This window comes from Kryptolebias marmoratus, linkage group LG20, assembly GCF_001649575.2.
Source record: "Kryptolebias marmoratus isolate JLee-2015 linkage group LG20, ASM164957v2, whole genome shotgun sequence".
Taxonomy (NCBI): domain Eukaryota; kingdom Metazoa; phylum Chordata; class Actinopteri; order Cyprinodontiformes; family Rivulidae; genus Kryptolebias; species Kryptolebias marmoratus.
In genome coordinates this window covers 5073763-5087679 of record NC_051449.1, presented here as the reverse complement: position 1 = coordinate 5087679, position 13917 = coordinate 5073763, and the positions used below count along the sequence as shown (strand labels likewise).

General features: G+C 40.0%; 1 protein-coding gene across 12 annotated transcripts in view; it reads left to right on the top strand.

Annotated features, from left to right (window-relative positions):
- The window catches only part of LOC108232894 (protein tyrosine phosphatase receptor type M), a 187375-nt gene that overhangs the window by 151146 nt on the left and 22312 nt on the right, over positions 1-13917 (top strand). For all 12 annotated transcript variants that reach the window (XM_017410986.3, XM_017410992.3, XM_017410990.3 and 9 more), the window contains 3 exons: positions 1535-1622; positions 2488-2564; positions 8539-8575. In XM_017410986.3, coding sequence (XP_017266475.1) covers positions 1535-1622; positions 2488-2564; positions 8539-8575 — 202 coding nt within the window. The remainder of the gene's footprint in view (positions 1-1534; positions 1623-2487; positions 2565-8538; positions 8576-13917) is intronic.

The window sequence follows — 13917 nt, the reverse complement described above, 5'->3', positions numbered from 1 at the left end:
AAACGAAATAAACATTTGAAATATATGAGTTTGTATGTAATGTATGAATATAATATACAAGTTTCACTTTTTAAATGGAATTACTGAAATCAATCTACTTTTTCATGATATTCTAATTTTATGACCAGCACCTGTATGTAGGTTTTCCCACAGTGACTGTATGCAGAAAGAGCATTTTGCCTTTTATTTACAGTTAGGTGGTTACAAACAAAGAAACTGCACAAGAAATAAAATGTTCTGGGACTGCAGACGAGTTGGGCTGTAATTAAAAACATACTAAGTTGGATCAATGCCAGTGGGAATAATTTGAGGATAATGACCAAAAAAATACCTGCAGATGCAGTAAAGCAAAAAAAAAACAACACATACCATTGCCACAAGATAGTTTTATGGATTGTTGTTTTTTCCCTCCTGGTTGAGCCGATTATTTTCACGTTTATTTTTATCTTTTTTTAAACTCTCACCGTCTGAATCCTGGATCCAAACAAATAGGTCATCTTTTTAAAATACAACCATGTATTGCCTTTCAGCTTGAGGATCATTTGCCCTCAAATCTGTGATAGAAGACCTGTATCTTTCCGAGCGACGTAGACATGAGTGGAGAGGCCTGAATAATCCATCTCTGAGACACGCGTCCATCATTCCTGGAGGGATGAGGCATATTTTTAGCATATTAAAGCTGTTTCTCAGTGAAATCACTAATCTTTGGGACCACATACAGAAATATGTCCTTGTGTGGTGTCTGAGAGGCCTTTTTATGCTAGACAAACAGCTTGTTGCCTGCCACAGCACTTAGATGAATGGAACCATCGCGTCCTGGATGAGTGATGATTGAACACAATGCTTCCTACTCCACACACTAAAAAGAAACTCTTACCTCCTTAACCTCCCGTATACTTTCTTTTTTTTTTTTTTTATTTGCAGATGCTCTGTAATGTATTAGCTGGCTTTTTAAATGTGCATTAGCTTACGGTCCAAAAGACGGATTAACATTTCATTTTGTCCAGCCCAGTCTGCTTGGAGCCAACCTTTCCCAGCCCTGCTGAGCCGCTGTGGACCAGCATCGAGGATGTATTTTCATAATTTGGCTTAATTGTGCCTGGTGTGCCATCAGAATAGGAATCTCCCCAGCGAGAGATGATAAATATTTCATGAGAGTAATCTGAGCAGAGCAGTTTTGATCTGCAGACGATGAGCGGGCTTTATTTTCTCCCCTTCTCCCCCCCAATGAGCTGATTGAGTCCTTCAGAGGAGGGAGGCAGACAGGCTGGGGTTGCTCCGCCCGAGGGAGCGGCGCTGGGGGACAGGTTAGAGTGCGACACCCGCTGCCTCTGCCCTAATGGCGCTCGTTTTTGACAACCCTCCCTGGGATCCCCTGCCCTCGCTGCGTTTCATGTCTGATTATGATGGGAATGTTTTCCTCTGTTAAACATAAAGAGGAAAGGTGCATTCTTTACCCTGGTTATCATTTAGAGTGCTTACACATGACTCTGTATTTCATCTCCTTTCTGTTCTCTGTTTTCTCCTCTTCCAGAGCTTTTTTGAAGGACAATCTGCCCCGTGGGACTCCGCCAAGAAGGATGAAAATCGCATGAAGAACCGATATGGGAATATCATTGCATGTGTGTACAAAGCACCTCTTCTCTGCTCTTGACTTTTTTTTGTGTGTGTGTGCCATTCCATACTTTTGGCTGATTTATTGGCCGGGCGTGTGACTGGATGACTCTAAGCTGCTCAAACAGGGTTTTATTATCAGCCAACGAGAGCAGCTTTGACCTTTCCGTCCTGTTTTTATATTCATCCTGCGCTGCCTTTTCAGTTGGGAGAAATAGGCCATCAGGTCGGGATGTCACAACTTAAGCAATGTTAAGAAACACTGAATTCGGTTGTTTTCCAACATCTGTTTATATATATTAGAAAGATAACTTTAGATCTTTAATTATTCTGGTATAAAAATGAAAGCTGTATTCTTTGTAAAGATGCATAACACCCACCATCTTCCATGTCAAAGTTTTACACAAGGATATTATAAGGATATTTTGCTAACAGACACATGAACTTTGTTTTCCAAAATACTAAAACTGTTTCAAATGATTCAGGAATTAAATGAAAGCATTCTTTTTATTTGATTGTGTAAACGGATGATTTCAGAAGGTGGCGGGTGGGAGCCCAGGGTGGGATGTGATCATATTAAGTTAAAACATTTTATTTCTGAAAGCATATTTTTGTTAAAATAGAAAGTTTGGGAACCCCTGCTGTAGGCAAACAATCCTAGGTTGCATCCCTGCTACCCCACTTTTATTTATGCCTCACTAAGATGCACGTCTGCTCCTGCTTTCCCACCTCCATCGCCCATCTTTTAATTTCTACCCCCAAATCTTTCTCCCCGTCTGTCTCTCCATCCCCATTTTTCCATCTCCTCTCTTTCTTGGCCTCGTTAATATGATTAATTCAGCACCGGTTTCTTCCTCTCTGCCTCTCTTCCAGATGATCACTCCCGTGTCAGGCTGCAGGCCCTGGAGGGGGAACAGAGCTCCGATTACATTAATGCAAATTACGTTGATGTAAGTACACACACCAGCCAGCGCCACCACTGCAAAAGGTCACTGCGCTTCCTCTCGGGGAGGGAGAGGGCGCTGGTGCCTCCGTCTCCGGAGGGCCTGAGGGACAGCCAGGTCCAACTGCCTGTCCATCACATGCACACACACAAAACTACACCCAGACATTAGCAGTCATACACACATACCAGCTGTCTTTATATTCAGCTGTATCACTCTGTTTATTGGATACATTAGGAAGAATAAAGATCAGAGGCAAAGAAAAGACAAACCAGCCTGCAGGGGTTTCAGTTTTCAACTTTGCTTTCATCTGGAAACATATATGTAGAAATAAAAAAGCTTCGGAAATGTGAACTGAGACCAGTACATTAAATATCACAAATATGTGAATTTAGTAGTCACAGTTTCGTCACAGGCATTTCCAACCATCCCTATCTCAACTGTAATAATTATTAGACCAGTTTTCAGTTATTAAAGCTGGTCTAAATCTGCCTATTTTAATTTCAAAAGTGTGCTTCAGTAGATTAAAACGTGGGGTGGCTGCAAAGATGGGTACGAAATGGGCCAAGGATAGTATGATGTGAGCAGCGGTGGGCAGTGAAATAATGTACAAAATGCTCTTTTCACCTCTTCTGGACTGTCACCTGTCCTCCTAAAGACTCAAGTTTCTGTCTTCATCATTTCTGTAGATTCAGTTCACACCTCCAAAGACAGGTCACTGAGTCCTTTACTAGAATTTAGTTAGAAATGACACTAAAACTAAGGTTTATTCTCAGTTTAGCTCAGAGTTAGAGGAGTTGTCTTGTGCCAGAAGACCTAGGATTCAGTCTGCCACTCTGCAGGATGCTGAATTGTCCTTGGGCAAGACACTGATTTCCTCTCTGCTCTTGATACACTTTTCAGTGTACAATGGAAAATAAAAAAGTATTGTATTTAGAGTGCAAATACAGAATATAATAGAAGGCACAGAACCTAGGTGAAGTTAAAAAGGTGCTTTAAAAGCATGAACCATTAATGAGAAGTTCATAGTGAATTTTGCAAACATGCACCCCCAAAAGGTTAAACCAAATTTACACTGCAGCTTAATACAACCCCATGGTACCTACTTCAAAAAGAGATAGTTATCAGACTTAAAATGGACCTGGTTGTTGTTGTTTTTATAGCTGCAGATTCAGATCATTCTTTATTCCTTTTAGTTGTAGGTAAAAACAGCTGCATTGTTCAAAGTCTAAAATTATTGTTGTTTTTGATGAAGTAAAAGTAAAAAAAGGTTATTTTTCACCTAAATGTCCACCCTCAAGTCCTTCCTGAGACATTTTTAGGCTAAATAAACAATATCTTTACTCTAGCACCTTTGCGTTTGCTTCGTAACACAGACTATTGACTCAATGTTAAGTTAAGAAAAGGAAGATGTGGGTTTCTTCATGATTAAAAATGGCTGCGGTAGCTGTGAAATCCCAAATTTCAAAAAACATGTTTCCTAATTTCTTTAAAGTTCACATTGCATTTTCTCCCATTACCTACAGCAGCCAAGTTTGAAACAGATCTTATGAATGTCTGTCAAGAAAATAATGAACAACAAAAAGACATTACTTCATTTGTTTTTAAAATAAGACACATGCTTTTTTTCCCATTTATGGTCACATACAGAATAACTGTCAAGGGCGTAAGTGAATTAAAATACATGCAAAACAGTCATTGGAGATTTGGAGAAATACTTAAAGTAGAAATTTTACACTCACTGGAGTGACTTAGGATGCCTTTACAGTAAGTAAAAGTTATTAAAAAGTGGCATGAGGCTGTTTAAAACAAATCTAACTCACTTAGCCCACACAATAGAGAAGCTGACCTGATTTGCTGTTAATAGCAGTGTTAGTTGCAGGATGTGACCAATCACAGCAGCTCACTGGCCTCCTTAAGCAGATGCTTCCGCTCTGCGTGTAATGGGCCGAATCTCTAAGTGGTTATCCGCTCAGGAGAGAACTTTCAGTCTGTCTCCCATCCTCTCTTCTCCGCCTCGGCCTGTAATGTGGTGATTTGTAATCTCTTGTTACTCCCTCAAACATAAATTCATAATGCAAGGTGTGCCTAGCAAATGCAGGAGGCTTAAATTATTTACCTTTTCCACTGTTCGGTTTATGGCCCATTATGCCGCGGAGAAGACTCTCACAGTAGAGAGTCCCATTAGAAGATAAGAATATACGCATATTAAAGAGGCTCCTGATTGAAAAGAATTTCTGCCGCTATGCTAGCTTCATTGGAAAAGTACTTAGTAGAAATGCAACCAGATGGGTAATGATGTTTTTGCTCTTCAGAAAGCTTTTTAACCCATCTAAAAGCTTGTTCTGCCAATAAACTCTTATGTGTAGAACGCTCCCCACAGTGTTTGTTATTGTACTCTATTATACTTCTGATTATTTGGAGTCATGTACGAGGAAGCAGAGCGGCTGCATTTCTCTTCTCTGCAGTTGATTCAGTATTTTCATAAACATTTAGGAGGCAATGAAACAGTGTAATGGTCCGTTGCTTGTAGACTTCTGTGTGTGCACGTGTGTGTGCGCACGTATACAGTAGGGGCTTGCAGGGTTGCTCTGCTTAGTGTTGAAGTGATGCAGTGCTTGGATAAATTTGCCCGGGTACACAGAAATCTCGTCACTCAGGTGCTCAGAACCATGTCCCCCTAAATGTTTCCGCTCGTTTACTTTTTTTTTTTTATTGAATAATATATTCATTGCTTTTTTTAATCCGTGTTGCCACAAACTGTTCAGTGCAATCTGTCCTCTGAATGCATCTGCAAAACTTTTTGGCATTACTGTTCTTCATTCCCTCTGGAGTAGGCGGGACTTAAAGCCCCACATTTCTCGAATCTGGTCCCAAAAATACAAAATGGCAGCACCCGTAAACCCGGTCCTGCTGGTTTCAACTCCCAACATTGAGAGAAGGTGGGGATACTTGGTCTAGTAGAATGTTGTTTTTAAAATTGTGGCACAGGTACTTTTTACTGGTGGTACCCAGGATTCATTTAGTGGTACTGTAAAATAATAATTTGTTTTTGTTTGAAACTGTGCTGAATTCATTTGAGAATATTTTGAGAACCCCTGAGGAAACTGTAGATGATTGTTAACCATCAAGCTAGTGGCTTCTTAAGCAGTGCAAATAAAGTCTCTATGGATCCTGTTTGCAACAAAAGGTGCAAAACAATGAGGAAATTTGATGCAAGTTATTTCAAATGTGTATTCAGTTGTGGGTCATAAAAAATGACCAGGATAAAATTAAACGAAGTATGACCCCATCACATCTTAAACTACTCCTTTCAACCACGTTTTAGGGTTGGGGGTGTGTCCAGTTTGCTTGTTTATGTCAGATAAGAATATAACCTTGTAAGTTTGTACTGCTGGTTTTTAAAGTATGTTGTGATCGGTGGTACTTGGAGAGATTTGTACTTGTTTGAGTTTGAGAACAACTGGTCTCGTATTTTCTTATGTCGAAGTGCCAAATGCCGGAAGCAGACTTCTTCCATGTACACCTAACCCATCAGTCATCTTGTTGGATTAGTTTCGTATTTAATCTTGGGGTCAGAACTGAGCTGTGTGGGTCGTTTGGCTGAACTCATTTGAGCCCATTTTTGTCTTTTGCCCTCTTGAAACATTTTTTTTTACTATTGAATATTGTAACTTTGATTTAAGAAGTTCAACCAATGATGGGTTTGTTTGTTTTTTGCCATTTCAGCTTGATTTGACAGTTTTTAAGAACCTGTTTTTGTAAAAAGTACTCAGTAAGTGGTAAATGGTCTGCATTCATAAAGAGTGTCTTGTCAGACACTCGAAGAGCTCTTGTATTACATTCATGGAGCAATACGTAGATTTTTCCATTTCTTACGGGCTACCCAGTGTTTATACACACACTCTGACGCTGATAAATCGAAACATGGAGTTCAATGTCTTGCCCAGGGACACTTTGACATATGGACTGATGACCAAACTGTCATCCTTTTGACCGGAAAACGTTTCAGCTGCAGCTATCCCACACAAGATGGGGAAAACTGTAAGAAAATCAAGCACAAGGTATTAGTGTAATAAATGAAGCTACTTTTTGTCCTTTCTTTAAGTTAGGTTTCCATATAATCCTAAACATAATAATACATTATTTATTTTATTTTCATTATAGATACTGATCAACTCAACCCTTTGCAGGTAATCAATATTACTCCTGAAAAAACTGGACTGGAGGCCTCTGAGTGCTACATTTCTATGCCTTTTTCTTCTTTGAGTTGTTTGTAAAGATACTATATTTTTCAAAGACAACAAAATGTAGGCAAAACTTGTTCTCCGTTTTTTCTTTTGGATGTATTTGTCAGACTAAATATGTAGTATATAATAGGTATCTGGCTTCAGGATTTGCAAAAGTGGGCTATGTAATGATATTCCAATGGAAAATACCAGTTCATGCCCACAGGCAAAAACATTTCATGCTGAATGTTTTGGACTCTCCACTCTCCACTTTTAATAGAAAGAAATGAGATGTAAATGATCACAAGCAATGCAGCAAAATACCAAGATCTCCACAAATTTAACATTCTTGGAAACAAATCCTTTTCATACCCCCCCCCCCCCCNCTCTGTGTTGATCATAAAGAAACATTAATTTCTTCCTAATGTGCTTTTATGAAAAACACTCTACTTACCTGAGTGACTGCCAGGGCCATTCCTTTCTCTCCGTCTTCTCCTGTCTAATCCGACTGTGTTCTGGGCCTCCACTTCACTCAAACGAACACACATGAAAGCGCAAACAAATCTCCTCTGTAGTCCGGAGATAAAGAAGTCATTAAAAATGGAGCGGACTTGAATAGCTGAAGGAGCCCTGTGGATGAGAGAGAGAATGAGGGAAAATATCCTTTGTGTCTTTCTCCCTTCATTGGAGGAGCGTTAATCACAGTCCACGTTAAATTGAATATGAGTGAGATAAGCAGAGCAGCAGGGGTGGTTGGGAGGAGGAGGAGGGTGGGGAGCAATCAAGAAGAGGCTGGGCTGAGGAAGAGCCTTTAAGTCCTAATGTTTTGTTTCCTGCTTAATATCTCTAAGGAGAAGACAAGGAATTTGACAAATAAAACTTGAAGAGATTAGAGTAATCCCTGAAACTGGGGGCCTTATTGTCAAGATCAGCACTGTTACTTGTATCTTGGGGATTATCAACACTTTGACTGCCTATAGTCCAGAGGTGTGCTGCATGAAGAGTGTTGTTTTGCATCTTGTATAGAGAAGCGTTCGATATGAGCGTTTCGGTTTTTCTCACTCAGTCAGTCATGAATGCACAGAGGAGCACAGCTGGCAGGAAGATGAAGAGGCACACACCTTCCCTCTTAGGGTGTAAAACATGGAATTAAGGGTTTACACTCTCAGAACTGAAAGCAGAGGTCTTTGAAGGAATGCATATTGCCCGTTTTAAACAAAGAAGAGTCTCTGTGGGGGAATGACTCTCAGCTGCTACTACACCAAATGTAAGATCTGTATCTGTAAAGTGGATTTAAGTATAACCATTTTTGTGTTTGCTGAGGTTGATTAGCAGTGGCATCCTTCTTGAATTGGGATGACTTCATAAGTTAATCAGTGGTAGATGTACATCCAGTGCTTACATTCTGAAAGTTTTATTAAAGTTTCATCAAAAACCATCCAGTGGTTCATGAAATATTTTGCTAACAGCCACAAACATACAGGCAAGTACATTATTGCTCACCTTTTAGCAGCTGGCAATTGGAACAGCAGCCGGTAAATGGTATTCCTTACACTTCAAATTTGTCCGGCTAAGTGGTGTTTCCATCTTTTAAATAAGTTGCCATAAAAGTGTCAACCTGAACTAAATCTCCAAAAAGTAAATATCAAAGACAATGTTTCTTGAGACAAATAATCTCATAGCAACTGATGTTTTTAAGAGTAGGAGGAAAGTAAAGTGACTCTCTTGTAATTTTTTTTTTCTGTTTTCAGGGCTACCACAGACCAAATCACTACATCGCCACTCAGGGTAAGAAGGAAACTTTTTCTTTTTTTTTTTTTTTTTTTGTGGTGGGGGGGAGTGAAATGAGTGGGCAGTGAAAATTTAAGGTTGTCTGTTTGTTGGGTTGCAAACGAACGTGTGCAGGTGTTCACGAGCAGCTCTACGAACATCTCTGTTGTTGTTTACATGCGCCGCTGCAAACTGCTCTTTGATGCTCAGTCAGGTGTGTGTCGAAGGGAGGGGCTGGGGTATCTGATGCACACCTCTGAGCGAGCAGAGCAGCACGCTTCCTCTCCCTCGCTTGTCTCTTTTCCTTCCACTGGTGGTGTGGGAGCGATTAATCAGGCAGTCTGGGAGCATGCTGAATAAATAAATGGATTAGCTGACATGTACAGGCACATTTTGTCACTGTATTAATCTGGCCGGCAGATTTGCAGAGAACGGAGCACTTACGGTGACCCCAGAGGTTAAATCTGATTGATGGTTAATTGTTATGAATTTTGCATCGAGATCCTCACTCCCACTCAACAGGGTAGCGGCGCGCAAAGGGATTTCAGAGGGGGGAGAAAAAAAAAAATCAGCGAAGAGCAAAAAAAGAAAGGCGTTTCTGCGAAGAGGCCCTAATGGATTCACAGTCTGCTTTAGCGGAGCTGGGAGTTGCATAATTACCTGTTTATTAGTGTGTTGCCTCTCTTCCTCAGCGTCTCAATTAAAACAACCCTCTGTTTGCTCTTACTTCAAAGAGAGACGGCATACCAATCAGGCAGCGCGGCCACTTGGTTTGTGTGCTCGGCACCTGCCACCGCTCGCGTTGACCGTTGAGTCAAACACTCACAACAAAGCCCTCTGTCAAGAGTCGGCGCTCTCCTGCAGGCTTGCACAAGTGTGTTCGGCTAGGACAAAAATTCTGCTGGATTATTGACTTCCATAAGTGTCCTATAATTACTAAAAGCATCCCATGCTTCATTTTATTGAAAATATGCTTATAAAGATCAGCAGTCAAATATATTTTCCAAACAGAAGGATGAAAAGCTCTAGAAGACTGTTTTCATTCAAGTTAATTAGCTCATTTTTGTCTCATTGAGCTTGTATAATAGGTCCTCAATTTCCATTGCCAGTGTGATAAAGCTTTTCACAACTGTCTAGCCAACAAGAATTGAGGTATGTGTGGGTGTGTGAAAACATCTGTATTCTCCAGGAGAACTGGCCCTTTTTCATAATTCATCATCAGCTCCAGCAGACTGACAGGAAGGAAGGTTCAGTCTGCTGACACTGAGGCAAAGAGCAGCCAAAGATGATAGGAAAGCCAGACACAGACCTGTCTCTTTCACTCAGACAAACTGCATACTGTAGCGCCTGAAAAGAGCACCTGGGCATTGGAGCACTCGCTGAAAATGAGGAAGTAGTCTCTTCTCTCCCCTTGCAAAGTTTTCCCTCTGAGTGACACTTCCACTCCACTGGGACCAGCAGTGGCTCAGAAAATCATGAGGCTTCCAATAGTGCTGGATAAGCTGAAACATCTCTGTCATAAATTGCTGGTGGAGGTGGTTTGGATGTGCTTAATACTGCAGACAGGTGGGATAACGTTGTCCCTGTTCTCTCACGCTATAAACTACAATGACACTCATTAGTTTGGGGTTTATTGACGAGTCTCTTTGCTCTGTCAAGGTGACAACGGCAGGTAGAACAGCTGTCACTCCATAAAAGCCTCATCACCCAAGCTCTGCTCCTCATTATGTAGGTCATTCTCGCATCCAGAGCTTTTTTTTTCTTTTTTTTGCTGCAGTAACACAAATTTCTGTTACTCTCCAAGTGGAGCTCACCTTTTTTTTTTTACAGCTTGTGTATAACAGCCCTCCCTCTCAGTTCATCATTTTTGCCTCTGTCCATTTTAGTGTTTAAATACTGATCAGACATGAGCTCCTTCCTGTTAGAAACGGTGAATTACATCAACGCAGGGATAAAAACAGCTCTGATAAATCCCTACATCCTCCTGGTGATGTTGAAAATATTCATGATCTGGGAAAGAGTTCAATTTCATCGAGCCTGCTTCCCCTCCAGTCGTTTCCGCTCTTCCCTCTCGCTCTCTCACAAGCAGCAAATGTCACCAGGAGCGCTAAAGTTTTATTATTTACAGGTTAACATCTCAAAACCCAGTGGGTGGGGGTGGGGGTGGGGGGGCAGAAAGAAGGAGAGAGCGAATAAATGATAAGTAAGTGTACATTATGCCAAAGTCTGCTGCATGTAATATTAATGGGCACGAGGAGGAACATAGCCTGCGTATTTGTCTGTGGGAGTGTGTGTGCACATGTTGATCAGGAGTTTTGGAACGTACCTGGCCGGGGGATTTCTACAGCTGTCACACTCTGTGCTTCTGAGGAGGAGCGGGCCTAGTCCCAAAACACTGCATCGTCTGCAGCAGCATTAGCTCTCTGACAGCTGGAAGTGAAGCTCCTGCCGCTGTTCTTCTTCTCTGAAGTGTCTCCTCCAAACTTCTCTGGCTAGAATCCACACGCATTGTACTACAAACACGGCTCTCATCTTCCTCGAGTGAGCTCTCAAATCAGTTCCTCTCAAGTAACCTGTGGGTAAATCTTTGAGAGCGTGAGCTTTCCCTCAGCACAGCTTATCAACAGGATCTGTTTGCACATTTTAAGTCCTTTTATTAAATTTTTATATTTTATAATTATGATACCAGTTCTTTATTGTTTGTAAATACAGGTAAAAGTTTTTAAAAAGTTGGAAGCAGAAGATTTTAACTAAACTTTAACAAATATAAAACAACACAAAGCAAAACTGTGGGCATCCGGTATATAACAATTGCCAAATCTTTTATGCGAGTTTGCTTACTAAGAAAAACAACGGTACGGTACAATATGACACAATACAACAAGATACAATACAATATGACACAATACAACAAGATACAATACAATATGGGACAAAACAACAAGATACAATACAATATGACACAATACAACAAGATACAATACAATATGATACAATACAATATGACACAATACAACAAGATACAATACAATATGACACAATACAACAGGGTACAATATTGTACAACACTGCCAGAGATGAGCACCAGCTCCCTGCAAAAAGGAGAAGTGGGTAAAGAAAAAGGATGGATGGATGATACAACACAGTAAAACACAACACAATACAGTACTTTTAGCAAACAAATGCAAATATGCATGTCAGTAGATAAAAAGTCAAAAAGCAGGAAAACATTTTACGTTTGATATTCGCTTGGGATAACCATTTTATGCTTTCTAGATATTTTTCTTTTTCAAATCAATCCATTACTAAAATGTAAAGTTTACCAAGGTTCAATGGCAAATGTCAATTTAGGACAACTATTTGTTAGGATTTGGGTTTTTGTTTTCAGTTTATTGTCTTCATGATTCAGTTTGAGTTTATTGTTTATTTTATTCAGTTATCTTGTTAGTCTGGTTCTTGTTCTTTGTGTCTTTGTTCCCTGTGCCTCAGCCATCATTCACTTCTCCTCAGTCTATCTCTTGTCTGCCTGCCACGCCCATCTATACCTGCCCCAAGCCTTGCAACCTGTGCTCACTTCCCCTAATTGCCTCCTGTCTTTAAAACCCGGTCATCTCCTCCACTTACTCGCTTTTTTTTTTGTCTATTGTCACTTGGTCTAATTTCTCTGATGTCTGGTTCTGCTTATCTCCTGCCCATGTCCGTTCAGTTTGGTATTTAGTTTTCTTCTTGCTGCCACGTCAGCTTTTGTATTTTTTCTTTTTTTAAATGAATTTGTTTATTTTCCAAAATGAGTCTGCACACTGGGTTTGACACTATTAGATTTTAAACTGATATAAAATGATACTTTTTGAAGGGAGAAACCAAAAATAAATCTATATACTACCCTACACTTATCAATAGATCACTGGAGTATAGCTGAAAGTGTTCACTTTAAATCAAAAAAGGTTTTCATTTGTAAGATCCCTTTGTTCAAAATTACTTACTCATCTAGAGCAATACTTGCTTCCTCATGAGTGACATCAGGTTCACTTCTACCCAGCAACATACCCGTATCAGATCTCCATCTTAGCATGCTTATAGGAACCTAAATTGGCTGGAGGAAGCTTGGCAGGAGCCTCCCATTGGTCGATTTACCATATAATGCCAAGTGTTATTGTGTTAGTGAAGTCCTACACACCAGCTGTCCTGCTTCTCAGTCTCCCTCTCTCAAACTTCTCAACAGTGTGTATCCTCCCTCGGGGACAAGTGTAGGAGGCAGCAGAGTGGGTGGTTCAATCAGGTTGGGTAGCTATCGGATAAACTGGAAGTGACTGAATTGGAGGCACGAGGTCCTCCAGTTAAATTCAAGGCATGCCATCACATGCAAAGCAGAAGGACCGAGGAAGTTTTCACGTAGATTTGTTCCAAATTTCTAGATATCCAATTTGAATGTGAGAAAATCGGAAGTTTGTCTTTCAGATTTAAAAGCATGAATCTCTATTGTTTTTTTTTGTTTGTTTTTTTGTTTTTTTTGCAAACGGTTCTTGTTCTCCTAAGGGAGAAGCATTCCAATGCTGGCAGTAAAAATCAGATTTTAGAAAGGACTGTTTGATACAAATTATTTGTAAATTCTTACTTGTAAAATACCTAAATGTTTTTCTTAGCTTTAAATTTACTGACCCTGTAGAGATGAGACAATAAGGATATAATTGGGTACCCCATAAAGCCCATTAAACATGACTCGACAGTCAATAGATGAAAGAAATTATGACTTTAATTGGAAATAGGGTTACAAAATATATATCAGAGATGCCAACAAATGATACCAAAACACACGAACTAGAAAAATTGGCTAACATAAGCTTGATTTTTAAATAAAAAAATAAAAACAAACAAATATAGCCACCAAAACATTACCCATTGGTTTATGAACTACTGTTTTTAGCTTTACATTTTGCTTCCCCAGTTGTGATATTTATTGCCTGCCAGCAGAAGGCATGTGATAATGTTTTTGCCCATGTTTGAGAGATCGCGGCAAAATATCTCCTGAACCACTGGATGGATTTTAATAAAACTCTCAAAAGTAACTGGTTGCACATCTATAAATGATTAACCTTTGGAGTCAAACAGATTCAAGATGGCTGCTGCAGGTAATCAACCTTAAAAAATAGCTATAACTCAGCCAGCTCTACAGATATAGAGGCAAAATTTGGTGTGGTAGTAGCCGAGTCATTCCCAAAACCTACTGTTTAAAACTTAGGTATTAACTGTCAGAGTCAACCTTGTGTGTCTGTAACCAAAGTTTCCCTTGAGGTAATGAAGTATTTTAACATAATTCTCAAAAAATAATCTTTAGATGTGCACGTGCAACCAGTTGAAGT